The sequence below is a fragment of the Microtus pennsylvanicus genome, chromosome 3 (genome assembly GCF_037038515.1).
Source record: "Microtus pennsylvanicus isolate mMicPen1 chromosome 3, mMicPen1.hap1, whole genome shotgun sequence".
Taxonomy (NCBI): Eukaryota; Metazoa; Chordata; class Mammalia; order Rodentia; family Cricetidae; genus Microtus; species Microtus pennsylvanicus.
In genome coordinates, this window is record NC_134581.1 from 64,450,035 (window position 1) to 64,473,972 (window position 23,938).

The 23,938-nt window shown below is 54.5% G+C and overlaps 1 protein-coding gene across 11 annotated transcripts in view; it reads left to right on the forward strand.

The window, feature by feature from the left end:
* The window catches only part of Lingo1 (leucine rich repeat and Ig domain containing 1), a 189,420-nt gene that overhangs the window by 158,879 nt on the left and 6,603 nt on the right, over nucleotides 1-23,938 (forward strand). Inside the window, exon 7 of one of the 11 annotated variants that reach the window (XR_012910016.1) lies at nucleotides 10,858-10,985. The exons of 7 other annotated variants lie outside the window; for them this stretch is intronic. Coding sequence is in view for 2 of the 4 variants with exons in the window: in XM_075965819.1 (XP_075821934.1) it covers nucleotides 11,584-11,670 (87 nt within the window). In the remaining 2 variants the exon portion in view is untranslated. Of the gene's footprint in view, nucleotides 1-10,857; nucleotides 10,986-11,292; nucleotides 11,671-13,515; nucleotides 13,689-23,938 lie in introns of those variants that run through there. 3 more of the 11 variants (XM_075965819.1, XM_075965820.1, XM_075965828.1) reach the window with 3 other exon arrangements.

The window sequence follows — 23,938 nt, forward strand, 5'->3', positions numbered from 1 at the left end:
TCCCTGCCTCCCCAGGCCTCTGCCTCCTGTGTGGTAGGGATACCAGCACACTTTCTTCCTAGGGCTGTGGGAGCATGAGATGGAGTTACTGCCCTGGCACCTGAGGGCACAGACTAAAGGCCTGGCAGTGCCCCAAAGGTCACAGAGCCTGTCTGCCCTCTGGCCCCATGTGGAAGAGCACACCCTTCCCTGGCCATCTGCTGACCCTACCGAACCATGAAATGCTAGCCTTTCCCTGTGGACAGAGAAGTCACTGGGAGCTCAGTGGAGGGGTTTGCTCCTACGCTGACCTTCATCAGGAAGATGCTCGGGGTTTCTAGGTGCAGCATGTACTCCCAGGACAATGGACTGGTGGCCTCTGTGCTGACTATCCCTAGAAGCAGTTCTATCCAGTCGTGTCCACCCCCCACTGCCCACAGAGGTGGGACCCATATTTGGGGTATAAAAAAGAAAGAGGAACTTAAGCCTCCAGCTTCATTCCAAGCCACTGTTAGGTCCCTCAACCCTTTTTTCCCTCCCTACCCCTACCCCCCATTTAGCTCTCTTGGTTGCCATGACAGCAGAATACTGGGAATCAGGACTCCTTGGAGGGACAGAAACAAAGTGATACCAATTGTGTGCTAGTCTCTAGGTGCACATATGAGCCCAGGTGGGGGTCCCTTGCACGCCACCGTGGGATGGGCTGGGGGTCGTACGTTTGGTTTGTGAGGTCTTTTCCAGGTCACGTGTCTGGCTCATGCGTGTTTCATAGACACACAACTGAAGTACAAGCAGGGATGGTCAGAGTCTTGGTCACTACTTTCTTGAGAAGGCTGGAAGGTGACTACAGTTGGGTGCCTGTCCTCTTGCTCACCCAAGCAAGCTCTTGCAGATGTCCCCTCTGTCACTTTGCCATGGAAGATAGGCAGGGCAGGTAGATGGGGAAACTGAGGTCTTCCTGTGTGCTTGCTCATTCAAGCTGGGGCTGTGCTGGGGCCTCCTGGACCCTGAGCTAGTGGGGCATCTGAGGGGGCATTTGGTATGATATACCCCAAGCTTCTTCAACTCCCCACCCCAGTAGAATGGTCAGTGCCCATCACATGAGGAGCTGAGCAGCAAGGGCCTCCTGCTTACTTTTCCATGCCCAGAGCTCTCGTTGGCTTGAGGAAGGCCTTCAAACCTCTCTAAAGTAGGTCTGGAGCCAGCTCTTCAGGACTGGTTAAGACGGGGGAGTAGGCACACAGGGGAGGACCTTCAGAGGCAGCAACCGTGCACTTATCTGGGACCAGTGGGCATGAAGGTAGGATGGGTAGACACTTACAGGAACCCCAGATATGTCTGTCTGCTTGCTATGCTTCAGACATGATCTGGTATTTATCTCCAACTATGAGGCACACACAGACACCCCCACCCCCACTTCCAACTCATCAATGAGAAAATACCACAGCCAAGCTGAAAGTGCAAAGAGTTGGCCACTGGTGGAATGAGTAGCCAAGAGGTCTGCCTACTGCTTGAGTGACTCCTGGGGGAGGGTGAGTGAGTCTGCAGCCCATCCTACCCATCCCACCGTGTGCTAGGGTCCTTCTGACCCCAACTTCCTGGTGGCAGGTCCACAGCCAGGGATCCTTATTCCAGACCCCCCCCGGCCCCCCGAATTGTCTGAGGCAGCCTCCCTGCCCTGCTCTGGGTAGGAAGGATTGCGGCTCCCAGACAAGCCTGTTCTTAGACTATGTGCATGGGAGGAAGGGTGTCTGGATGTGTGGGGCAGGGGGTGGGGTGGAATGCAGTCTGAGTCACTGGGACTTCCTGAGGGCATACCAGGCCCGTCTCCCCCACTTGCCTGCTGAGCCACCATAACAGCGCAGGTATTTCTGGCTGGTTTCACACCCTAGCAGGTGGTGTGAACACACTGCCTCAGTGTGCACACCCAAGTTTAAATTTGAGACTACAGGGAGCCTTGCTGGGGTCTAAAATCTCGGGTTGCCCCCGATCCGTACCAAGTGCTCATGAAGAGGATCCCATCGGGAGAACCTCTGTCTAAGCTCAAACTTCCATGATAGTCGCCAGGTCAGGGCTGGCTACCGGTCCTGGTTTCTCCAAAGCAAGTCACCTCATCTTTCTTCGTGAAATGGATGTTGTCCTTCCTTTGTAGGACTGCATCTTCCCTTAGTTTAAAAGTGGCTAGTAAGAGTCTGGCTAGGAGCCTGCCGGGTGGTGCACACCTTTAATCCCAGCACTCAAGAAGCAGAGGCAGGAGGATCTCTGAGTTCGAGGCTTGCCTGGGCTACAGAAAGAGTTTCAGGACAACCAGAGCTATAGAGAAACCCTGTCTCAATTTTTTTTTTTAAAGAGAGAGAAAGAGAGAGAGAGAGAGAGAGACAGAGACAGAGACAGAGAGAGAGAGACAGAGACAGAGACAGAGAGAGACAGAGACAGAGAGAGAGACAGAGAGAGAGCCTGGTTAGGCCCTGGCCTGCCCCTGCACACAACATGCCCTGGGGCCCATTTTCCATTATCTCAAAAATGGACCTGCAGGATGGTGCTTTTCTGCCCAGAAATGCCAAGCTCATTTTTCAGCGACAGAAATGCCACATGTGAAGGGGTAGGGACAGAAAGGGAAGAAGATGCTTGGGTCTTCCCCTGGGATCCCTGGAATCAGGACATCCTCCCTCTCTCACCTGCCCTCATGCATGTGGTGGGGCTTGAGACAGGCAGGCAGTGAGGACGGACAAAGGATGCTGTCTGTGTTCGCTGCTCTCTTCTGCCCAGAGGGCAGACACTGCACGGGACATTAGGAGCTTTTTCCCAGGGCTGACAGGCCTTGAAGAACAGAAAGAGACGCAGAAAGGCCTGCTGCTGACTTTCCCGAATTCTGATGAAAAAGACACCAAATTTCACCCTGACACATGGCACACAGGCCCACAACACTACACAGGTATGTCCCCAACATGTCCCCAAACTAGATATGCACAGAGAAGCCACACTGGCCTTCTGCTCACAATGGGTCTTCCTCCTGAGGGTGAGGTGTGCTGGGCCTGCAGCAATGGTCAGGATGATCACAATGGGCCATCTCACTGGGGTCTCAAGATCTGCTGGAGCAAGAGCTTAGATCAGACAAGGCAGGCACAGAAAAAACTACCTAAGTGCTTGGCCAGGAAAGATCATGTTCCAGAAGCTTCACCCAGCCATCACACATACCATTGCCTTGTGGACAAAGAGACCCCATCCCATATTAGAGGGGAGTAAGGGCTACAGAAAGATCTTCAACCTACCAGAAAACAGCACCAAGTCTCTGCAAGTTTCTCTCTGACTTGCTGCTTTTGGACCATAGTTGTGACTCCTGGGGTATGGAACCTGACTTGGGGGTACAGTGGGGTCCTCACACACTGCCTGTCACAGGAGGGACAGAATGTCTGATTTGGTAGATGGGGGCTGGTAGACTTGTACGGGCAGAGCAGATCCCATGGAGACAGCAGACCAGAGGTTCCTAGCCTCCCTCCCGTCACTGAATTCATGTGGCCTCTAGCCCCAGGGTGCAGCCTGGCATCACACATGTCCCAGCTTTTCCCTTCAGCGCCATCAGTGTGTTGCCTGAACAAACAAGGAAGAGGGTCTGGAGGCTGCCTCAGTCTGCTCCAGAGATCCGGTCTCCTCTGACCTGTGGCCACACCGTACCCACTATCCAAGGACTTACGTCTACCTGCTCCCTGCCCAGAGGTCTGTCCTGCCTTGCTGTCCCCCTGGTGGCCACTCTGCTACATCTCTGTGCACTGTCCCCTCAGTTTGATATAAGCTTAGAAATTAGACTGATGGTCCTATCTGTCACAAATGGCCTGTGGTCCCAGACTAAAGATGCCCCTCTTAGGGTAGACAGCTCTCCTTAAAGTCCAGAGTGGGCTGCACCTTGAGGGTTCCTCCACCCCTTCTCTGACTATGCCAGTCTAGCTAATATCACAGACTCCTACCACCCCTGCCTGGCGCAACCACACTAGGCATGGGCTGGATAGCCAGGTAGGAAGGAGCTCCTGGCTTGTCACACTGTATACCTGGTCAAGGCTAAGCTTGAGGTCCGACTGTCAAGGGGAGATCAGCAGGCTCAGACTCCAGATGCTTCAGTGCTGCCTGGCTTTGGACAGCCACAGGGCCTCTGTGTTGGGTCTATAAAGCAGATACTGAGGACAGACTGAGTCTATAGACGATAACATGAGAGGACCCCCTTCCCAGAGAGAAAATGCCACGCTGAGACTCACCTGGTGAGAGCTTTTGGAGTTTCTCCTTCCGTCCACTTGAGGAATATGCCTTTTGGGGGTATCAGAACTGAGTAAGGGCTGCCAGCCCAAGAGGTGCCAGGCTTGCACCTTACCCCCTGGTGTCTAGCTAGGGATTTGCAAGCCTCCCTTGACAAAGAACTGAGCATGCCATGAGCACCTCTGAGACTCTTGGGAGCCAATTCTGGTTCTAACTCCGGCGCCCTGTCTCCATTTACCACCCTCTCTACTCCTTGGGATGAGATGCCTGTAGACAGAGGAGCCTGGGTGGGCTAGGTGGTAGCCCAGCACCTTCCCCCACTTCACTGTGCCTCCCCAGCTGCTGTCCTGGACTCGGGTCTTAATGGAGCGTAAACAGTCTGGTGGAGAGAAGCCTCATTAGGCCTGATCTAATTAGGAGGCTCTGTGTGCTGGAGGTAGATGGGGAGGAGCACCCATTCCTAAAGCTTTGCACCGGCAATGTCATGCATGTACACTCGTAGGACCCTCCTCATCGTCTACCGAAATAGACTAGCCCAGGCAACTGAAGTGGAAAGCCACTCGGAGAGGACAGGTGGTCTGCCAGGGTGATACGGTCAATAGTGGCTTCCTTAGGAAGTGTGCCCCACAGGCCTCCCAATTTCTCCTGCTCCTCAACCCCTGAGGCAGGTGCATGGCCATGTCTGTCCACTGTCCACAGTTTGGCTAGCTCTCACCCACGACTCTGATCTCCTCTCCCCTTCCAGGACTGCCAGATGTCACAGTAGATCAGATGGTGGGAGGCCAGAAATGGGACAGACTGGACTCTCTCCTCTCTGCCTCTGGTTCCCCCCCTGTAATCCGGATAGGGGTGTGGATGCCATGCCAAGGGGCTCGCCGCCCCTTCGTTAGTCTTAGCTAACAAGCTGTTTATGGGTTCGACATGACACCTGCTTTCTTCTTTATAAGTTCAATAATTTATAGGCATATTAGCAGCCCGGCGGCTGCCCTGGGCCCCAGCCAGACGGGACGGGGCGATGCAGCCGGGTGCCTCTGCCGATATTTACTCTCTCCTACCATCAATTATTAAGGAGCCCTCCTTCAGTTTTGCACATAATTACACGCGCCGTTATGGTTTGAACTCCCCTGCTCTAAATCCCTCTGGAGCAGGGCCCAGTCTGCCCCATAGGGCTGCCATAGCCCAGGGATCCAGCTGCCTACAAACTGAGGAGGTGGCAGTAACTCGGCCTCACACCCCATAGAGTCTCCTTGGCTAGCAGCGGTCTTTCCCACCCAAGGGTGGGGTCATTGCATCTTTGCTGTCTGTGTGGGGTACCTCCCCACCTCTGTACACATAACTGTCTCCTCACTCCTTGATTCAGCGCAGCCTTGACTACCTCCTGTATGCCTGTCCTGATTCCCTAGTGTCTGCTCTGTGTGTGTGTGTGTGTGTGTGCAAACACAGCCTGCCATCACACTGGGCTGAATCTTGTTTGCTAGACTATGGGCTCTGGAGGCACAGAGAAGGCCGTGGCAAATGTTTGTTGAGTGATATATGAATGAGTGGATGGATGAGTGAAGGATGGATGGTTGAGTGCCTCGTCACTAGAGAGTCCACTGAAGTACCTGCCTCTTTATCCCAGGACGGGAAGTCTGTTCTAGTTGGTCCCCTTCCTCCCAAATCCCCTCAGCTCTCCTAGTTTAGACTGAGATAGCCCAGTGGGCAGCAAATCCTGGACTCTTGTCTACATGTTATCACAGGAAGGCAGGGGAGGATGGAACGAGAGAATGTCCCTTTAATCTCATGTCTGCCGTGTGGGCTGGAGAAGATGCTCAACCTTTCTGGTACTATTTCCCCACAGGCTAAATGGGGATGGCCACAGTCCCTCTACGGATGTGGTTGAGGCTTACGTGAGGACCTCTAATGACACAAATGTTCAGTCATATTCCTTAACCTCAACCTTGATCTGTCTGTGAACTGAGCCAACATAAACTCGAACTGTCTTGAACTGGATGGCCTTATGCCCGCCTTCTTCGTGCACTCTTCCCTGGTTTTAGCCTCCCTCACAGGTCTAGTAACTGGCGCTGCACTGAACTCGAAGGCTCCACACATACCACAAACTGCTTGATTAAGATTTGCCACATCTCAGCCTAAAATATTTAGGAAGAGGAAAAGTGTCCCATGTGACCAAAGAATAGCTAGAGGCCATTTCTTCCCCCATGTGAACAGCAGAGTGAGAACCAAGCCCCAGGTGCCCACTAGATGTAGGAGCCCAGGGTTATCTCCCTGGGTACCTCATGCCTCGGTTTCTTCCCTAAGAACAAATAATGGGATGGCTCCTATGGGGCTGTTGAGGAATCAAATGAGTTGCCAATTGAGCAGTTAACACAGTTCGGAGCAGGGGGGGGCTTGTGGGGGGTACTTGCCTCTCTGAGAAGTGGCACTCTCCCAGAGTGGCGGTCATTCTCCTGTGCGCATACCTCCCCTGTGTGTAGAGAGCCGTGCTCAGATCGTAAGGTATGCTTTTGAATGTGACATAATGTTGCGGCCTTGTGTGTATCTTTGCTTTGTTCCTCCACGCTGCATTATGGGATTGTCTAAACTAGCTTGTGTGACTCTTGGGTCTGTCATCATCATTTGATATCCCGTTGTGTGATCACACTGTACTCTGTCCATCTTCCTGCCACTGAGAGGTATAGCCAATGCTTTTGACCTCTACTGTTACAAAAGCATCGTAGTGGCCCTTTCTGTGCTAGCCTGGTTCTCCGTGATATGTACCCAGCATGGAGCTGTTGAGTAACAGACTATGCATCTTTTCAACCTTATCAGGGAGCCGCTAAGTTATTGTGCAGTTCCTCACCCCACTGGCAGGAGGCACTTCGCCTGAATTATCCCCGTGTCCCAAGCCAGGGTGAGAGCAAGGAATGGTTGCACACATGTAACAGGTGGAGCCTGCCTTAGGTGCGTGTTGCTTTGTAGCAAATCATCCCCACGTGCAGTGGCTTGAATCAAATAATATGACCTCATAGATTGTTCAGGGAGGGAATCCAAGTGAGGCAGAGTTGCTTCTCTGACTCAGGATTTCTTGGGGCTTCAGTCAAGGTATTCAGAGAGCTGTGATCTTCCCAGAGTCGTGCTCGAGGAACACCTGCTTCCATGTTGGCTCCCTGGCCTTGGGTCCTATAGTGCTGACTAGAGACAGCAGTTCCTTTCCAGTGGGCTTCTCAATAGAGCTGCTGATGGTGTGGCAGCTGCTTCCCTTAGAATAAACGAGCGACCATGGACAGGAAACACCTAAGACAGAGGCTGCATCTTCTCTTTTCTTTTTTATAATCTTATATCCAAAGTGACATCCCATCTCTTCCGCCACATTCTACTCATCAGAAGTGAGTCGGGGAATGGAGGTGTTGCTCGATGGTTAGAATACTTGCTTGACTTGTGTGAAGCCCTAGGACACTGGAAAGGGGAAGGAGGTGAGTCAGTTGGTCCATCTGCACTCAGGGGGATTGGGATGACCCAGGGAGACACTGTAAGGCAGGAGTCACTGGGAGTCACCTTAGCTCCGCCGATTAGAGGGCAACTGAAATTTAGAAAGAGCAGTGACTTGTGCAGGGTCACACAACAGTTAGAGGGAGTATGAGAACTAGAACCCAAGGCTGCCCGAGGGCCTCTGGATCTACCACACTGCCTTTAGCCTCAGAGAACAACAGGTTCTGAGTTAATAGACGGGTCTCCAGGACATCGGAACTCAAGATGAGTGCTTAATGAATGGGTTTGCTAACAGAGCTGCCTGTTTGCACGCATTAGCTCGAATTTCCCCTCGTGTGCTCCATGGGGACGGCCAAGCCCAGGCCCTTAGGAGCAGCTGCTCTGCCAAGCACAGAGCCCAGGGCCCCCAGGAGCTGGAGAGTGGTCCCTTCATACAAATCACTATATTTTCATATTTTTTGCTCTCAATTTAATCTTTTTATTCCAGTGGAGAGAGCGCTTCTCTGATTCCTCCCATTCCAAGATAAGTTAAAGTCAGGAACAGCATTGGGTCTTTTCTTGGGGGCTTTGGAGTGAGTCAGGCAGTCCTGGCTTCAGACCAAGTTCTTACTTCTCAGCCCCAAGGGACTTCACATCCAGGCCAGGTAGCCTTCCAACCCTGCCAGGGCTTCTGCTGAGGACCCTGAGAGCATTCTGACCTTCCCTCGGTGTTGAACGCCGTGCCCCCAACCCACCCCCCACCCTCCACTGAGGGTTACTGACTACTCTGCTTCTAGACATAGGGCATATCACTCACTCTGGAGCCTTCCCAGTGATGGCACTACAACCCAAGCCCTGAGTGAACAGAGAGGGGTGACTATGTGGGATCCAGGAGCCCCTTGTGGCCAGGGTGGAGACTTTGCATTGGGCTCCTGCAGGTCCCTACTCCCTTGTCCGCCTCACAGTTGCACCATCACGGGGCTCTGACCTATGGATTAACTGCCATGTCCCAATCCACTTCGCTCCAGCCTGAATCTCTAGGACTTCATTATGCCAGCAGCCTTTACCTGAGCGTAAAGGACTTCAGAGCATGGCGTAGAGTAGGGCCTCTGCTGTGGCTCCCGGGGGTACCAAGGGCCCTGAGTTTAGTACTTAGCTTTCTAGGAACCTAGAATTTTCCTCTAAGGAACTAAGGGACCTTATCTCACTATCCCCATTGTCTAGGCAGGGCAGAAGAATCCTGAGGCCTTGGCGTATAATTGAGGGAACTTTGGCCCAGAGAGGTGCAGTTCCCCTTCAAGGTGGCACAAAACAGAATATGGTTCACCTGGGCACCCAGCTCTGAAAGCTTTGAGTGCGGGCACCACCCCTAGCCCCCCTACCCCATGCCTACCGCTGCTTACCCAGCTTCCACTGCCTCCTAGCTCCTCGGCTCCGTTTTTCTTGCTAATTAGAGGTCTCAGCAATGACTCTGCTGTCCCAGCCATTTCAGAGCCATCATTAATTTCAAGTGCCTTCAGAAATAACCATCATCGTAAAACCGTATGAGCTGCTGGGATGCAAGCAGGCAGGACCAGCAGACACGGAGGCAGGCTTGTGTGTGCCATTCTCTCCAGTCTGTGCCTCCGGGGAAGCCTGCCCCTGCTAGGTCCCTGCCACCTAAAACCTCAGCCTCTAAGAATGGAAGGAGAACATAGCTGGGGCTTGGAAATAGAACACAAACCACGCCAAAGCCCAGCTTGGCCTCTGCGCAGAATAAGCTTGGACAGTGCAGCCATGAACCCAGCTCCTACTTTCTCTTTTGTATGATGCCATCTGCAGTATCAGGCCTTCTTTGTAGCCACTTTATCATTTTATTTTGAGATGGGGTCTCAGGAACTTGCAGCAAATCCCCTGCCTCGGTCTCCTGAGTGCTGGGATCACAGATAGGAACCACCACAGCTGACAGCCATGCCATTCTTGAGATGAAGATGAAAACCGAGCTTAGAGCCTGGCTTACAGATTGGTGGATATGTGTTAGAGGGAGGGTCCCCTCCTCCTGTGTTAGAGGGAGGGTCCCCTCCTCCTGTGTTAGAGGGAGGGTCCCCCCTCCTGTGTTAGAGGGAGGGTCCCCTCCTCCTGTGTTAGAGGGAGGGTCCCCTCCTCCTGTGTTAGAGGGAGGGTCCCCTCCTCCTGTGTTAGAGGGAGGGTCCCCTCCTCCTGTGTTAGAGGGAGGGTCCCCTCCTCCTGTGTTAGAGGGAGGGTCCCCTCCTCCTGTGTTAGAGGGAGGGTCCCCCCTCCTGTGTTAGAGGGAGGGTCCCCTCCTCCTGTGTTAGAGGGAGGGTCCCCTCCTCCTGTGTTAGAGGGAGGGTCCCCCCTCCTGTGTTAGAGGGAGGGTCCCCCCTCCTGTGTTAGAGGGAAGGTCCCCCCCTCCTGCTGTGTTAGAGGGAAGGTCCCCCCCTCCTGTGTTAGAGGGAAGGTCCCCCCTCCTGCTGTGTTAGAGGGAAGGTCCACCCCTCCTGCTGTGTTAGAGGGAAGGTCCCCCCCTCCTGTGTTAGAGGGAGGGTCCCCTCCTCCACATGCCCTGGAAAGCTTACTCAGGCCCTGCTCTGTGGCCAGGATTCAGGCTACAGCAGGCTGGTTCCTTGAACCCCCAGCTTCTTTATTAGGATTCGCTTAGTTGGACATGAAGACCTTTCATTCCCACCTGTTTTTGGGAGCTCCTAGTGGAAGAACAGAGCAACAGGGGTATAGGCCTTGCCTGAGGCCTTTAAGTCTGGCCTTAGGGAGGAGGGAGGTCTTCATTTGCTCTTGAAATGCGACAGAAACCAGAAGAAAGACTTACCCGGAGGTGGACCACGGACCAACAAAGGCCTACAGTTGCAGTGAGCATTCCTTAGCTGTAGCTCTGGTTGTAGCAAAGAAGTCCCCAAACTGGGCCATCCTGATGCTCCACAGGTGGCCCTGGGACCTGCGAGAACACTGTTGAGAGCCACCCCACCAGACATCTAGTTAAGAAGGGGGCCCAGGGTTAGCCTCCTTTTTTATGGGGTCAGAATGACATGGTCAACGACTAGGCCCTAGCTGAACCCTCTCCTTCCACTGGTGAGAGGAGTCATTTTCTTCAGGAGACATAGAGAAAGAACAATGTCTGGGTTACTGCTTACAATGGATGTAGCTGGGGTGTTATCTCCATCGCCCCAGGACACGGAGAGACGATGAGTAGGTGGGCACCACAAGACCCCGGGCTGATACACCAGCTTCCTCATCCAGCAACTGGAGACTGAGGATGGGAGCGATGGACTCTCCCCCATTTCTCTGACCAGATCACTGAGGCTGGAAGCAGGTGAGTCGGGGGCGGAGATCTGCGGTGGCCGCGCCTTGCCTGCGTCAGTCGCCGCACCAGGAATAGCCCCCGCCCCCGCCCCCGCCCCGCAACGGGTCTGGCAGAGCCTTTACGCAGGAGCTAGAGAGCGTCTATTCCTGTCGGGCTGTGGGAGGAGGCGGCGCGGGAGGGCGGGAGCTCACCCGTAACTCACAAACAGCCGGGGTGGGGGAGCTGGGGAGACTGGAAAGGGGTGCTAGGATCACGGAATTGGGGGGCCCCCGCGAGCTGCCTGCACTGGGCTCTGGAAGGGAGGGGACTCATGTGTGGCCGCCCCACCTCCCCTCCTACCAGTAAGTCCCTCTGCCAAGCCTGCCTCCCACTGGTTTACTCAGCCCTGGAAAGCCATTCAAATTCCCTTTCCACGGTTTACAAGCTGTGTGACCATGGCCAAGTCACGTAACCTCTCTGAGGCTGGGGTTCCTGCTTGCTGTCACAGGGGAGTAATAGTGTCTCTTCCCGAGGTTGTTGGATGAAGAATGTAAGATGCATGGAGCATCGCCGACACCTGCGAGGAAGGGGTTCTAGCTAGGCCTGAGCTAAGGATGGCCATAGACAGAAGGCAGGAGTGTCCCGAGCAGTGGTGTGGCAGTGAGGATGAGAGGTATCCAGAATCGGGTTCGCTGGAACAGGTTTGTGCAACTCTTTGGACTGTGTGTGAGGTTCATCTGTGGAAATCAAGGCAGCGCTGGGAGTGGGGACTTGGGCTTGGCCTCTCCAGACCAGCCAGGCATCTCTGAAATGTCAGGCTGGCTCCTCGGAAGGAGAGTGAGGTACTGGGAGCGGGGTCCTTGCCCACCCCAGAAAAGGACAGGCCTTGGATGGATCTCTTCCCTCCCAGCTCAGCTTCCTTCTTTGTCTGCCGGCATCCCCACAATCTATCAGGAATGTTGAGGTGCTAATGGGGAGAAGGGGCCTCTGCGTTGTGACGTCTTCATTGATGGTTATTCCAATACTGGCATAGTTTTAAGGGGAATCTGGCTTCGAGCAGATGGGAAGGGCGTACAGTAGAAGAATGTGAGGCTCTAATGGGTTGTCTGACTGCTTCAGTATTTGCCAGCCCACCCTGCCAGGCTAGTCTCTGTGTCTGTGGCCTGAGAAAGGTCTGGGTCTCTATGTAAAGATCTTATTCTTTGGGGCCATCTGAAGATAGGGTCCGAGGCCAGGATCCACCAAACTCGGTATTTATTTTAGGGAGTTGGGTGGTGAATAGCTAAGCCCAGACCGAGGCTCTGTGCTGCCCTCTGCTGGTTGCTTGGTAAAGTGCCACCTTCAGGAGCCTGCCAGAGAGGCCTGCTGCCCTCTGCTGGACAGGAAACCCGACGGGGTGGGGACCAGAACGCAAAGGCGTATTCTAGACCTGGCCTCCGGGTAGACCCGCTAAGAAAGCTCTGCTTCCACACTGCCCTCCTATGCTTCCGGTTCTGCAAGCCTCGCCTCAAGATCCCTAGGAAGTGGTGGGGTGGGGGAGGGGGGGTCCCAGACATTTCGAGAGGAGGGGTCAAGGCCTGACCCTCGTCAGCCGTCCTCTAAACAACCCTGGCCAGGTTTGGGGGGGGGGTCCTGTCTGTCCACGTGCGTGTGTCGGTCCACACAGCCGTGTGCAGTGACCCCAGTTAACACGTGTGAACACACGCGCTCACATGCACATGCATGTGGTCAGTGACAATCACACGCGAATGGGTGCACGCTCCCTAGGAAGACCGCAGGCCGGGCTGGCTTGAGACTAGCCGGAGCCTGGGACCCAGAGGGGCACTGCGTGGTGCAGGGCGGGAGCACGGGGGCGCCGGCCCGGGAGCGCTCTTCGTATGCGCCCCGCTGCCACTCTCGCTGCCCCTTGGGCGCTGGACAGCTGCTGGGGTGCTCCTCGATCTTCGCCCGGTTCTCTGAAAGAAGGACCCCCACCCAGGTTTTGCGGCCGCGCCTTCTCCTCCCCCGCCCGGCTCTTGCGCTCGCTCTCTAGCTCCCTCCCTCCCTCTGTCCCTCCTCCCTCCCTGGCTCGCTGCTCGCTCCTCTCGCTCCCTCCCCGCGCCGCGGCAGAGCGCGGAGCCCGAGCGGGAGCCGGCGTGGGAGCCGGAGCGGGCGGCAGCGCAGGCGGCGGCCGGACCCGGACCCGTCCCGGTCCCGGAGCGCGCGGAGTCCCCACCCGCGCCGCTCGGGCCCCCCTCCCGACGCGGGGCTCTGAGCAGCATGCGCGGCAGCTGCCCACCGGCTCCAGCCCTGGCCCCGGCCCCGCTGCGGAGAGCGCCCGGCCTCGACCCCGGCCCCAGCGGTAGAGGCCGTGGCGGCGGCTCCCGGCCGGCCCGAGGGACAGAGCTAGGCTCCCGGAGCCCGCGCCAAGCGTCCTGAGCGCGCCAGCTCCTCAGCCCGCCTCGGCTGCGACCTCCGCCCCCGACTCCCGAGCTCCTGCCCCGGGGCTGGCTGGGCTCCCGCCCGCGTAGGACAGACAGACGGACGGCCAGCCCTGCGAGGGCGCGTGGACCGGGCGGAGGTGTTGGAGGAGGAGACGGAGGAGGGGGGCTGGGCTGGGGCTGGGGCCGCGCCGGCAAGAGAGACATGCGATTGGTGACCGCGCCGAGCGGACGGACAGCGCGCCCGAGATGCAGGTGAGCCCCTCCACGGTGGCCGAGCCCGAGTCGGCAGCCCTGCGGTGAGTGCCTAAGGGAGCAGCTGTCCGCCCCAGGCTTCACCCCCCTGGGGCTCTGTAGGACATCCTGTATCACCCAGACCCCCTTTGGGGTCACAGGCCTGATCCTCAAGTTTCAAATGATTTTCCCATTTTTCTTCCGCTGGCCCTTACAGATCTCTCGGGTTGGCAAACTGGGACCCGTGGTCAAGGAGAGATCCACTCCGTTTCATTCCTAAATCACGCTCCCATTCTGGGCATTGGTCACCCGGAGGGTATGCTCTCTTAGGTCCCTTTCAGTGGTCCAGAGGCCACCTCCCCAGCCCTGGCTAACACCCCCAAGTCTGGGGACACAACTAGGGAGCAGTTTCTCTTCAGGCTCCAGCTAGGATTGCCCCTCTCTCCTCGGGAGCCTTCCCAACCTCTTTAGGGTTCCTTTCTGGCTCCTCCCGGGTGAAAGGAAGGTGGAGAGGGGAAGAAAGGGGAGGGAGGGAGTCCAGTTGAGGAAGACCCAGGAACCTGCGGGGCTCCCCTTTGTCTTCCTTAAGCTGGGCTTCTCACCTCCTCCTGCCCCACTTTTCACTCCGAGGGAAATGGGTGGGAAGTGGAAGCCTGCTAAAAAGGGGGAGGTGAGAAAGGAGCCTCCGGTGTGTGCCCAAACACACCCTATTTGGGTGGGCTTTGGGCTTCCTGCCCTCTGAGATACCCCAGAAGATGTTTCTCTCTAGGTGGGTCCCACTTTGAGGAGGGGTGGGACCAGGTAGGTGGGCAGTCCCCTGGGTCTCTTATTGTTGGGGCCTCTGCCCAGCCCCTGACCAGCTCTTGTGGCGGCACCTCCCCTTTGTTCTCAGAGGCCCTGTGGTGGGTGGGTGGAGTGGCGACCAGGGCACATGGAAGATGGGAACTGCTCTGCCCTGGTGGGTGGGAGTGCAAGAGGCCTGAGGTGGGGGCAGGACCATCTGGGCCAGCCCCTTTCTGCCAGTCCAGCCTTCCCCAAGTCCTTGGCTGGGCTTGGGCAGCCAGAGGGCGCCCGGCTCTCCTGGTTCTCGGTTGTGGGCTCAGCCCTGCTGTCCGTGATGCCAACGACTCCAACGCGGGGCCTTGGTGTCAGGGGAGTCCACCAAGCATGCAGAGAACCTGGGGCTTCCCTGGACCCACTGAGGGCTGCTAATGAGGGGAAGGGTGTTCCACTGCTTCTGGCCCTTTGTCCTTGTGTAGGCCAACAGGGGTGCAGAGTCCTCAGCCGTTGGGAAGGAGCTAGCACCTGGTTTGCTGGGAAGCAAGCCTGAGGTGACAGAAAGGTGAAGAAGGCATTGGGGCCACGCTGAAGGTGCCAGGGAAAAGGGGACATGGTATCACAAGATCTGAGGGCAACACCCAGCTGCCTCCTTGAGGAGACTCAGCCAAAGAAGGACAGGACCCCGTGGAGCTCTTGTCTCTGTGCCCTCTCCTCCAGTCCTGGGTGAAGTGTGAGATGGCCCTGAGTAGGGTTCCATCAAGACTGTGAGGCTCCCTAGACCTGGAGTAAATGTGGGTTTAGGAAACAGCTTTTACGGGATGGGTGTGTGCTGCGCGCTAAGGTTTGATGCTTTGTGGGTGGAGGGATCCCACAAGACTGCTTTACTTGTCACGGTCCTCTTTGATCCTGGGGAGTCATCTCTTCTGTCCCTGTCCCTAAACACACGTTTTCCACACTAGATAGTTGTTTGTTTTTTTAAACTCAGAATTCTAGAGGGTCACTATCCTCCTCCTCCTCCTGAATGTTCTGTTGCTTAGCAAAGAAAAGAAAAGTTGAGCAGAACCTGTATCCAGGATGGCTCAGCTGAGCCTCTGTTAGGTGCTCGTGAAAGTAGAAGGCTGGCCTTGGGAGCGGGGTGGGGAGGGTAGGACCTTTGTCTGGCTTTTCTCTGTGTGATTTTCCAGCTCCAGGTTCCCCTCCCAGAACATGACCACTGGTCGTATTTTTGTTCTCTCCCTGCCAGTTCTTCCCCATATGCCTGTATCCTCCCTTGGCTTGGTCTAGCATCCTTCTTCAAAGGGCTCTCTTCTTCAAGAAGCATCCCCTAGCTGCTCTAAGTACCCACATTGATTTACACATGATGGCATGCCAGCCCATTCATTCATGCATTTACTCTGTACATCCTGGTAGCTGCCTGCTCGGCTCCTGCCTAGATCCTATTGATTACCTTGAATACCTAGGCAAACCTCTGGGCATGGGCAAGATATCGAGGCCCTTGGACCTCCTGGCAAGGACAACTTGTAGGGGCCATGGAGACCTTAGCTGCAAGAATGGGTAGGGCAAGCTAAGCGCTAAAGATGTCCCAGGTAGAGACTGGGGAGAGCCAAGGCAGATTCTCCAGGAGGGCGGTTCTTTGTGGGAGCTGATGCAGTCAGGCTCTTAGAAGAGGGTGACTGGAGGTTTTGCAGAGATACGCAAAGCAGGGGTTTCCAGAATGAGAGGAGACTCTCTGAAGAAAGCTTTGAGAAGGCAGGGTCATTTCCAAACACACCTGAGGCATTCTTGATTCTGACCTTTGTTTATGTGAATGAATGGTTAAGTGAATACCCTTGAGTGTGCGGGTCAATTGCGCTTCTGCCAAGCAAGCGAGCGTTCAGCTTCTCCAGCGTCACTCCTTTGAGAGAGTGGACTCTGCAGTCACAGGCCTGGTTCAAGCTTCAGCTCCACCACTGCCTCGTTCTGTGACTTTGGGGAACTTACTTAATCTCTCTGGGCCCCCATGTCCTTTCCAATAAAGTGGAGTTAACTATAGTATCTCCCTCAATGGAGATGGTGGCAGTTAAATGTGCTACTACACACAGAGCACTTAGACCGGTGTGGAGTGAGCCGTGAGTGCTTCATGAGTGCTAGCTGCTCACAGTTCATATCAGATGTGCTTCCGGTTTTCTCCTTGGAGGGAGTGCCAAGATTTAGTTTTCTAGCGGAGAAAACAACCAGCAGGGTGGACTGACCTCTCCAAAGCCCCCCATCTTGCAGGCATGGGTTCACACGAACATGCTCTCCTTCTGACCATGGGAGGTAGCTGTTCTCACTATTCCAGGCCTAGCCTGTTCATTTGTTGATCCATGCGTTTGTAAGTAGTACTCACTGTGGGGGTGAGGTGGCACAGGCCTTTAATCTCAGCACTCAAGAGGCAGAAGCAGGAGGGTCTGTGTGAGTTGGAGGCCAGTCTGGTCAGCAAGGCTCCAAAGCTACAGAGAAACCCTGTCTTGAAAAACCAATAATAATAATCGAAAACCAATAATAATAATAGTAGTAGTAGTACTTGCCTGGGCATGGTGACACATGCCTATAATCCCAGCACTTGGGAGGCAGAGGCAGGTGGATCTCTGTGAGTTCAAGGCCAGCCTGTTCTACAGAGTGAGTTCTATAGTAGTCAAGGCTACACAGTAACACACACAAAAATAATAAAATAAATAGGAGTAGTGCTCACGATAACACAATGAACACACGATCCAACTCTCCAACTTCAACATTCATCCTTTGCCTCTTCCTGTGTCTTCTCCATGCCTCATCCTCAGCTCCTCTTCATGAGGCGGTTGCCACCCTGCACTATATAAATTTCTCTTGCCTCTTGTGTTTGGGGCTGAGGGTGTAACTCAGTCGTGGGACACTTGCTTAGCATTCATGAAGTCCTGGGTTCAGGACCCAACACAAAAACAAAGTAATATATAAGAACTGTGGCATTTTAGTAATTTTTAACTCTGTATAAAATATAAATGGAATTGACTTTTTCGTTCATTATCATATTTTTGCAAATGATAGTGAATATTCAGCACCCATTCATTTTTCTCTGATGGGTTTGGTTGTTGCTTGAATGTAACACAATGTATTCATAGCCATCCCGTTGATGAGCATTTGGGTTGTTGATCTTTCTGGCTCTTAGAGATGGTGCTGCCACAATCCCCCTGGTCCTGTCTGCTGAGGCAGTGTGGGAAGTGCCCTGATCTGTTGGGCTGAAGGGCATGTCCATGTTTGGCTTTCCTAGGAACTGTGCCAAAGTGTTTTCCAAATTGGTTGGACCACTTTATGCCTCTCCCACAGGGGACGCGTGCCCCTCCCACCCTTCCATCCCCAGACAAGTCCATGCTATCTACTGACTGTCCTGGTTTCTCCTGATTGAATGAGTGTAAACTGGGATTTCATTATAGCCTTGATTTGCATTTCTCGGATTCAAGGTTTATGGCATCTGAAAGGGGGTTGAGACAGACAGCGTCCAGTGTGGGCTGGACCTCACTAAGTGGTTATTATCCCACGAAACTCGGTTTCCTCTGAAATGGGGGATATTGTCCGTAAAAGTTCTGCGCTCAGGCGTGGGCAGGAGTGATGGGAGGGGGGTTCCGCAAGGACGTGGAAATGAAGGCAGAGCAAGTAAGACTTGAGTCCCTGTGCAGCAAGAACAAGAAGGAAGTATTCAGGTGGGTGCCAGTTACTCTGGGTCCACTTCAGGATGGGAAGGGGCTGCCTAGCTCAGGAGCTACAGGGAGCCTGTGCTTCTCTCTCTGCTCAGCTCTCTGCAGCTTCCCTTCCTGCACCCTGGCATTGACATGCGGCCTGGCACTGGTGAGTGCTTAGCGAGAATGTGGTGGCCAACTGCTGGATGAAACGTGTGTGTGCTCCTGCCCCTGGCATTCACAACTCCCTGGGGGCCCTCTCTGATTGCTCTTGTCCAAGCAAACAAATGAAGGGCGACCAAGCAAGATAGCTCCTGGGCATCCAAGGGTCCCTAAACCACAAGACCCACCAGAGGGGCTAAGAAGCCAGGTACTAGCAGGCCAAGTTGGAGTACCTCCCCTTGCCAGCCTGGTGTACCCACAGTTGATTTCGCCCCCCTTTCCCTGCCCAGGCCTGGGCCCCTGGAGCTGGTTAGAGACAAGCGCCAGGGCTGGCGGAATAATTATGCCTATTTCATGTGACACCCAAATTGATTGCCGCCAGGGTGACATTACCAGGGCATTGTTCCTCATCTCCAACCTCTTATTACATGTTATTAGGGTGTGTGGTGTGTGTGTGTGTTTTTCTATTTTTTTTCCATTTCAGGGAATTAATCTCTCCCTTCCACCTCCTCTGCTTCCCTCTGCAGAGAATCACTCTCGGCCTGGGAAGCGGGCGGGGCCTGACCAACAACCCTTTTCTGCTTGATCCCCTGCTACAGCTGGGGGCCTGGCTATCTCTAGTCCCTTGGCTTGAATCCAAGATGTGGGCATCTTAGAGCTGAGAGAGGCTGCTAAGATCTAGCTTGCAAGCCTCCCATGACAGACTGCTCACAGTGGGGCCGCTCCCTTGGCTCCACTCTCTGCACCAGCCTTGGACACGTGACACAGTTCTTAGAAGTGTGCAAGGTTTTCACTCTCCTCACCACATATGGGGTTGTGCAAGGGCAACCATAGGGTCACCCAGCTGGGCCTGAGCCGGGCCCAGCATAGCCTGTGTCCAAGCAAAGGAGCTACCACCCATGACCTAGCTCCACCATGAGTGGGGTGGCCATATTGGAATGGCAGAGAAGATAGCTGCCAGTGGGCCTTCCTAGGCCAGCCTGAGATTCTGTGGGCCATGGGCGGTGCTGGTGCTCTTGACATCATTGCTCGTCTGTGTGATGGTCTCTAAGATTGAATGCCTCTGGATTAAACTAGCACAGTGCCTTGAACTAACATCCCAGGCTGTTTCCCCATCAGTTCAGTGGGGTCGATATATTGAGGGCCAGTAGGGCCATCTTGTGCTCAGCATAAATGCCTTTCTTCCTCCTTCATGAGCTCTCTGTGCCCAGCATGGTGAGAGGGCAGCATGAAGCCTGCCAGCCCCACTGCAAAGGAAGACATTGTGGTCTCAAGGGGTAAGAGCCCTTCAGGATCTCAGGGGTCTCTAAAAGAGTGATCAGGACAAGCTGGGGTCTAAGGAATCCCAGCTCTGCCCCTTGTGGCTGTGTGACTTTCAGCGAATGGTATGCCTTCTCTGTGCTTTAGCCCTCTGATCAGCAGAACAGGGATAATTATGCCAATCCTCCTGATTGTGAAGATGCCACCAGTTGCCTGGCTGTGTGAACACTGCTTTTCTTTGTCCGAATGTTTTGTAAGACACTGTGGGGAGGGAGGCAGAGTTTAGACTCTCCAGAGTTCCTACCATGCTGTGGCTGCGAACAGATTCACAGAACCTCTTTGTGTTACCCCTTTTCCTTTCTTCTCTTTTTCTTTTTTTCTTTTCTTTTTTTTCTTTTGAGACAGGATCTCTATATATAGTTCTGTTTGGCCTAGAACTGTGTAGAACAATCTGGCCTCAAACTCACAGAGATCCCCCTGCCTCTGCTTCCCAAGCGCTGCGACTAAAGGCATGCACCACCACACCCAGCCGTTTCCAATGTTGTAACCACAAAATGGGGGTTAATGACACCACCGGCCTTGGTGGGTAGCTGTGGTTTCCACAGGATGCTTGATGCCAGGGGCCCTGTAGAAAGATTCCCAGCCACCACTGCCATGCTGATCCAGTTGCTACCCACCCCAATCCCTGCTGCTTGCCCCACTCCTCTTTTCCCTCTGCTTTGGCCTGCTCTCATCTGTGAGTCTGCGTTCAGGCCTGAGGCCTGGGGCTCCCCAAGTGGGGGTAGGCTGGGGTATCTGTGAGAGGCCCTAGAAGTGAAGAGGATGGGGTAGGGGCCTTCAGGGTGCCCCTCTGTCCCTGAGAGCCTAGTTTGGCATCTCAGCTCAGAAGGTCATTGGGGTGCAGGATCTGGGTTTCTGGCCTCCCTGCCAACACTTCACATAGGCCCGAGCCAGGTCTCTTCACCCAAGGGACAGCTCCTATTCAAGGAAGGGGGTGCTGTCTACTCAGGCAGGCCCAGCACAGGTGACCCTGCAGAGCAGCGAGCTCCAAAAGTGATCCAGTCCTCCAGGATCACACAGCAGGGTGAGGTGCCCTGGCCAGAATCCAGGATAAAGCCCGTGAGCCCTTTGTCACCACAGTTGACTTTCTCTGGGCCCTGCCCAATCCCTGCTCCTCTCTAAGCCGGCCACTCCTGGAGGGCAGAGCCTATATATAGAAGCCTTTAAACACTAAGATGCTTTGACAATTAAAATTCATAATTTATCCCTTAAATGGCCTGAGGTTGTGGGTTGGCCGGAAGGCTGGCAGCTCCCGAGACTGGCTGTGCTTGGGTCGAGTGGGCAGGGGCCGCCCTCCCTTGCACTCAGGGGCCAGGTGCTTGATCAGGGCAACCCAGAGTTCAGGATAGCCAAGGTGTTTGGAGCCTGGCCCAACCTCATTTGTCCTAAAAGGCTGATAGGTCAGCAGCCCAGTTGGTACCCTCCAGCCAGCCTTGGTCCACTTAGGAAGAGACTGGATTTCTCAGAGTGCCAGAGAGATGGGGCTGCTGGCACCAGGTCAGGTGCTCCCTCACCTACAAACACATTGGTGTTCTGTGTCACACATGTATTCTGGTGTTTTCTGTGTGTTACATACACAGAGAGATTCTTTCTCTGTCGCGCATACAGACATTTGATGCTCTCTAGCATCCTCCCTGCCCCCCACCTGTTTATGTACACACACACTACACACAACCACACACACACATACACACCATACACATATATACACATCACACACCACATACACAACTATACATAACACACACCACACACAACCACACACACATATACACCATACACATACATACACATCACACACCTCATACACAACCATACATAGCACACACATACACATCATATACATACCATACACATACGTACACATCATACACCACACAACCACACACACACATATACAACACACACACCATACACATACATACACATCACACACCACATACGCAACCATACATAATACACACACACCCTGAGAACCTAGCAACTCTTTGCCAGAACAAGAGCAAGAGGAAAATAATTATGCACAACAAAAGACATGACCTCAATTTCTTCCAGGTTGACTTTTTTTCTCCCCTTGGTGTGTGTGTGGAGGGTGTGTATAGCTAGAGACAGTGCCAGCCAGGAGGGGACACACTGGACTCTTCTAGCCAGCGAAAACAGCACTGATCTTGCAGCTCAGCCTGGCTGCTGACCCTCCTCTCAGGGTCCCCTCCCCTGTGCCCAGGTGGCCTGCTCCTGGGCTCTTAGCCTAGCCCTGCAGACCAACACTACATTCCCCATTAGCAGCTTCTTCTTAATCCATTACCTGCTCTTCACAGCTCAGCAGGGATGAGTCAGGACAGCCAGAACAGTGTCTTGAAGGAGCCCAGGGACTGGGGGCAGGAGAAAAGCCAATTGGAGTCCTGCATGCTTTCAGCTTGACCTGGCCATAAGCCACCTCCTCCTTCCTAGCCTTGCTATCCTCTCTCTTCCTGGAATCCCTTCTCGAGCCTAGACTAAGCATTGGAGGACAGGGTTGAATTTTGTCTAGTGTTTCCAGGGCTGTTGTCTGATTAGTTGAGGTGGGAGAGGCTAGGGGTGCAGAGATGAATGAGATCTAGTTCAGCATTGGGAGCACTAGCAGCCATGGTCCAGAGAACCCCACAAGGGGGAGGAGTGCCCACACCTACACAGCAGCAAGGTGGTGAAGGCTGGGCAGATCTCTGGCACCGGTGTGGGGAGGAGCCAGCAGGTAATTGTGCATCCAGAAGGGCCACTTGATCCTAGCTGCCCGTGAACAGGTACATGTAACTGGCGCTTTCATGCTACAACATGGACCCAGCAACACTGAGGCCCCAGCAAGGCAGCTGCTAGAGCAGGGCTTCAGTTGAGAAGCCCACACTTTGCCTGGCATCTGTTCTTTGGTGACCTGAGTCCCCTCACTTATGTTAGTCTCTGTCTGCACACCTGACGATGGTTAACTGATCAAACCCACTGTAAGGATGATGGTGAGAACGAGGTAGCTTAAGAGGCCCCAGTCTTACAACTGAATGCCACACAATGTGAGGTAGGAGCCAGACGGGGCTGGATTAGCACGCAGGCTGTGGCCCCGTCTATTTCTGATGGTCTTTGAAGGTTTTCACCGTATGTCACCCAGGCTGGCCTGGGACCCACAGAGATCCGCCTGCCCCTGCCTCTGGAGTGCGGGATTAAAGGCATCTGTCACCCAGCCTGGGCCTCTCCCTGACTTTCGCCCCTTCCTTGTCCCTTTACCCACCTCTCGCCCACCTCCTGCTTCTCTGTCTGCCTCTACCCCTACTCTCTTGACCCCACCTTCCCCTTTCTTGCTCTCACACATGGTCCTTTATGAACAATGAGGCCGGGCCTGAGCACTTTGGGGATTCCCTAACCAGCCTGTTCTACTGCAGCCCAGCTGTGGGAACGTAGGCTTCAAGGCAATGTGACCGCTGGTCACCAGCCTTGTTCCCAGAGAGGAAGTGTGCAGGCCACCTACCAGCCTAAGAATCTCAAAGCTTTGTTGTTCAGAGGGCTCAGGCCCAGCCTCGTAGAGCAGAGGCTCTGTAAAAAAGTCACCCCTGGGGTGAGCAGGGACGACACGGGGGACTGCTGTCCCTGAGGAATGCTACGTGGGAACCCGGAGAGCCCAGTATAAATAAGCCTTCCACCTGTGCTGCGGCTCACCCCAAATGAGGGGAGATTTGAGTCCAGACAGAAGCATGGGTTCACAGGAACCCAAGTGGGCAGTCGCTGAACACATGCCAGGTATCCCATCTACTGCAAGGGCTAACCACCTGGGCATGGCTCTCTGAGGGCCAGCAGCTTCCCTCTGCCCCGGGACACACGCACTCAGCCGGCTCTCCAGAGACCAGCAGACCCACCAGAGGGACAGAGCCCTGCTACCCTCTGGTTTCAAGGCCTTAAGCTGGCACAAGTGCGTTCCCTTCATGGACCTCAGTTTCTCAGCTGTAAAATAAGTGAGAAATGCCTTCTGAGAACGGTGTCTCCAGGGTCTCAGCCAGTGTGCAAAGCTCTGCCCATGCAGCCTACAGCAGGGCTCTCCAGTGTTCTGACTTGTGGGCCTGGCTCAGAGCTGCACCCAGGTGCCACCAGGCAATGCTGCCTATGGGACAACATGACCCCTGCCCATGCATGAGCAATCCCACACCTTACCCTCCCCACCAGAGTCCCAGGGTGGCTCTACAATCAGGAGAGCTGAGCAGCCCAGGGCCACCCTCACATGGATCCTCCCAGTCCTGATGAACTTCATCCCAGGTCTTCAGCCCCTTCTGTCCCCAGCCAAGGATGTTTGACTGTCCAGCATTCCGAGCATCAGTTCCCTGGGAGACTCTGAAACCCATTTTCTGTTCAGTGAGGGGCAC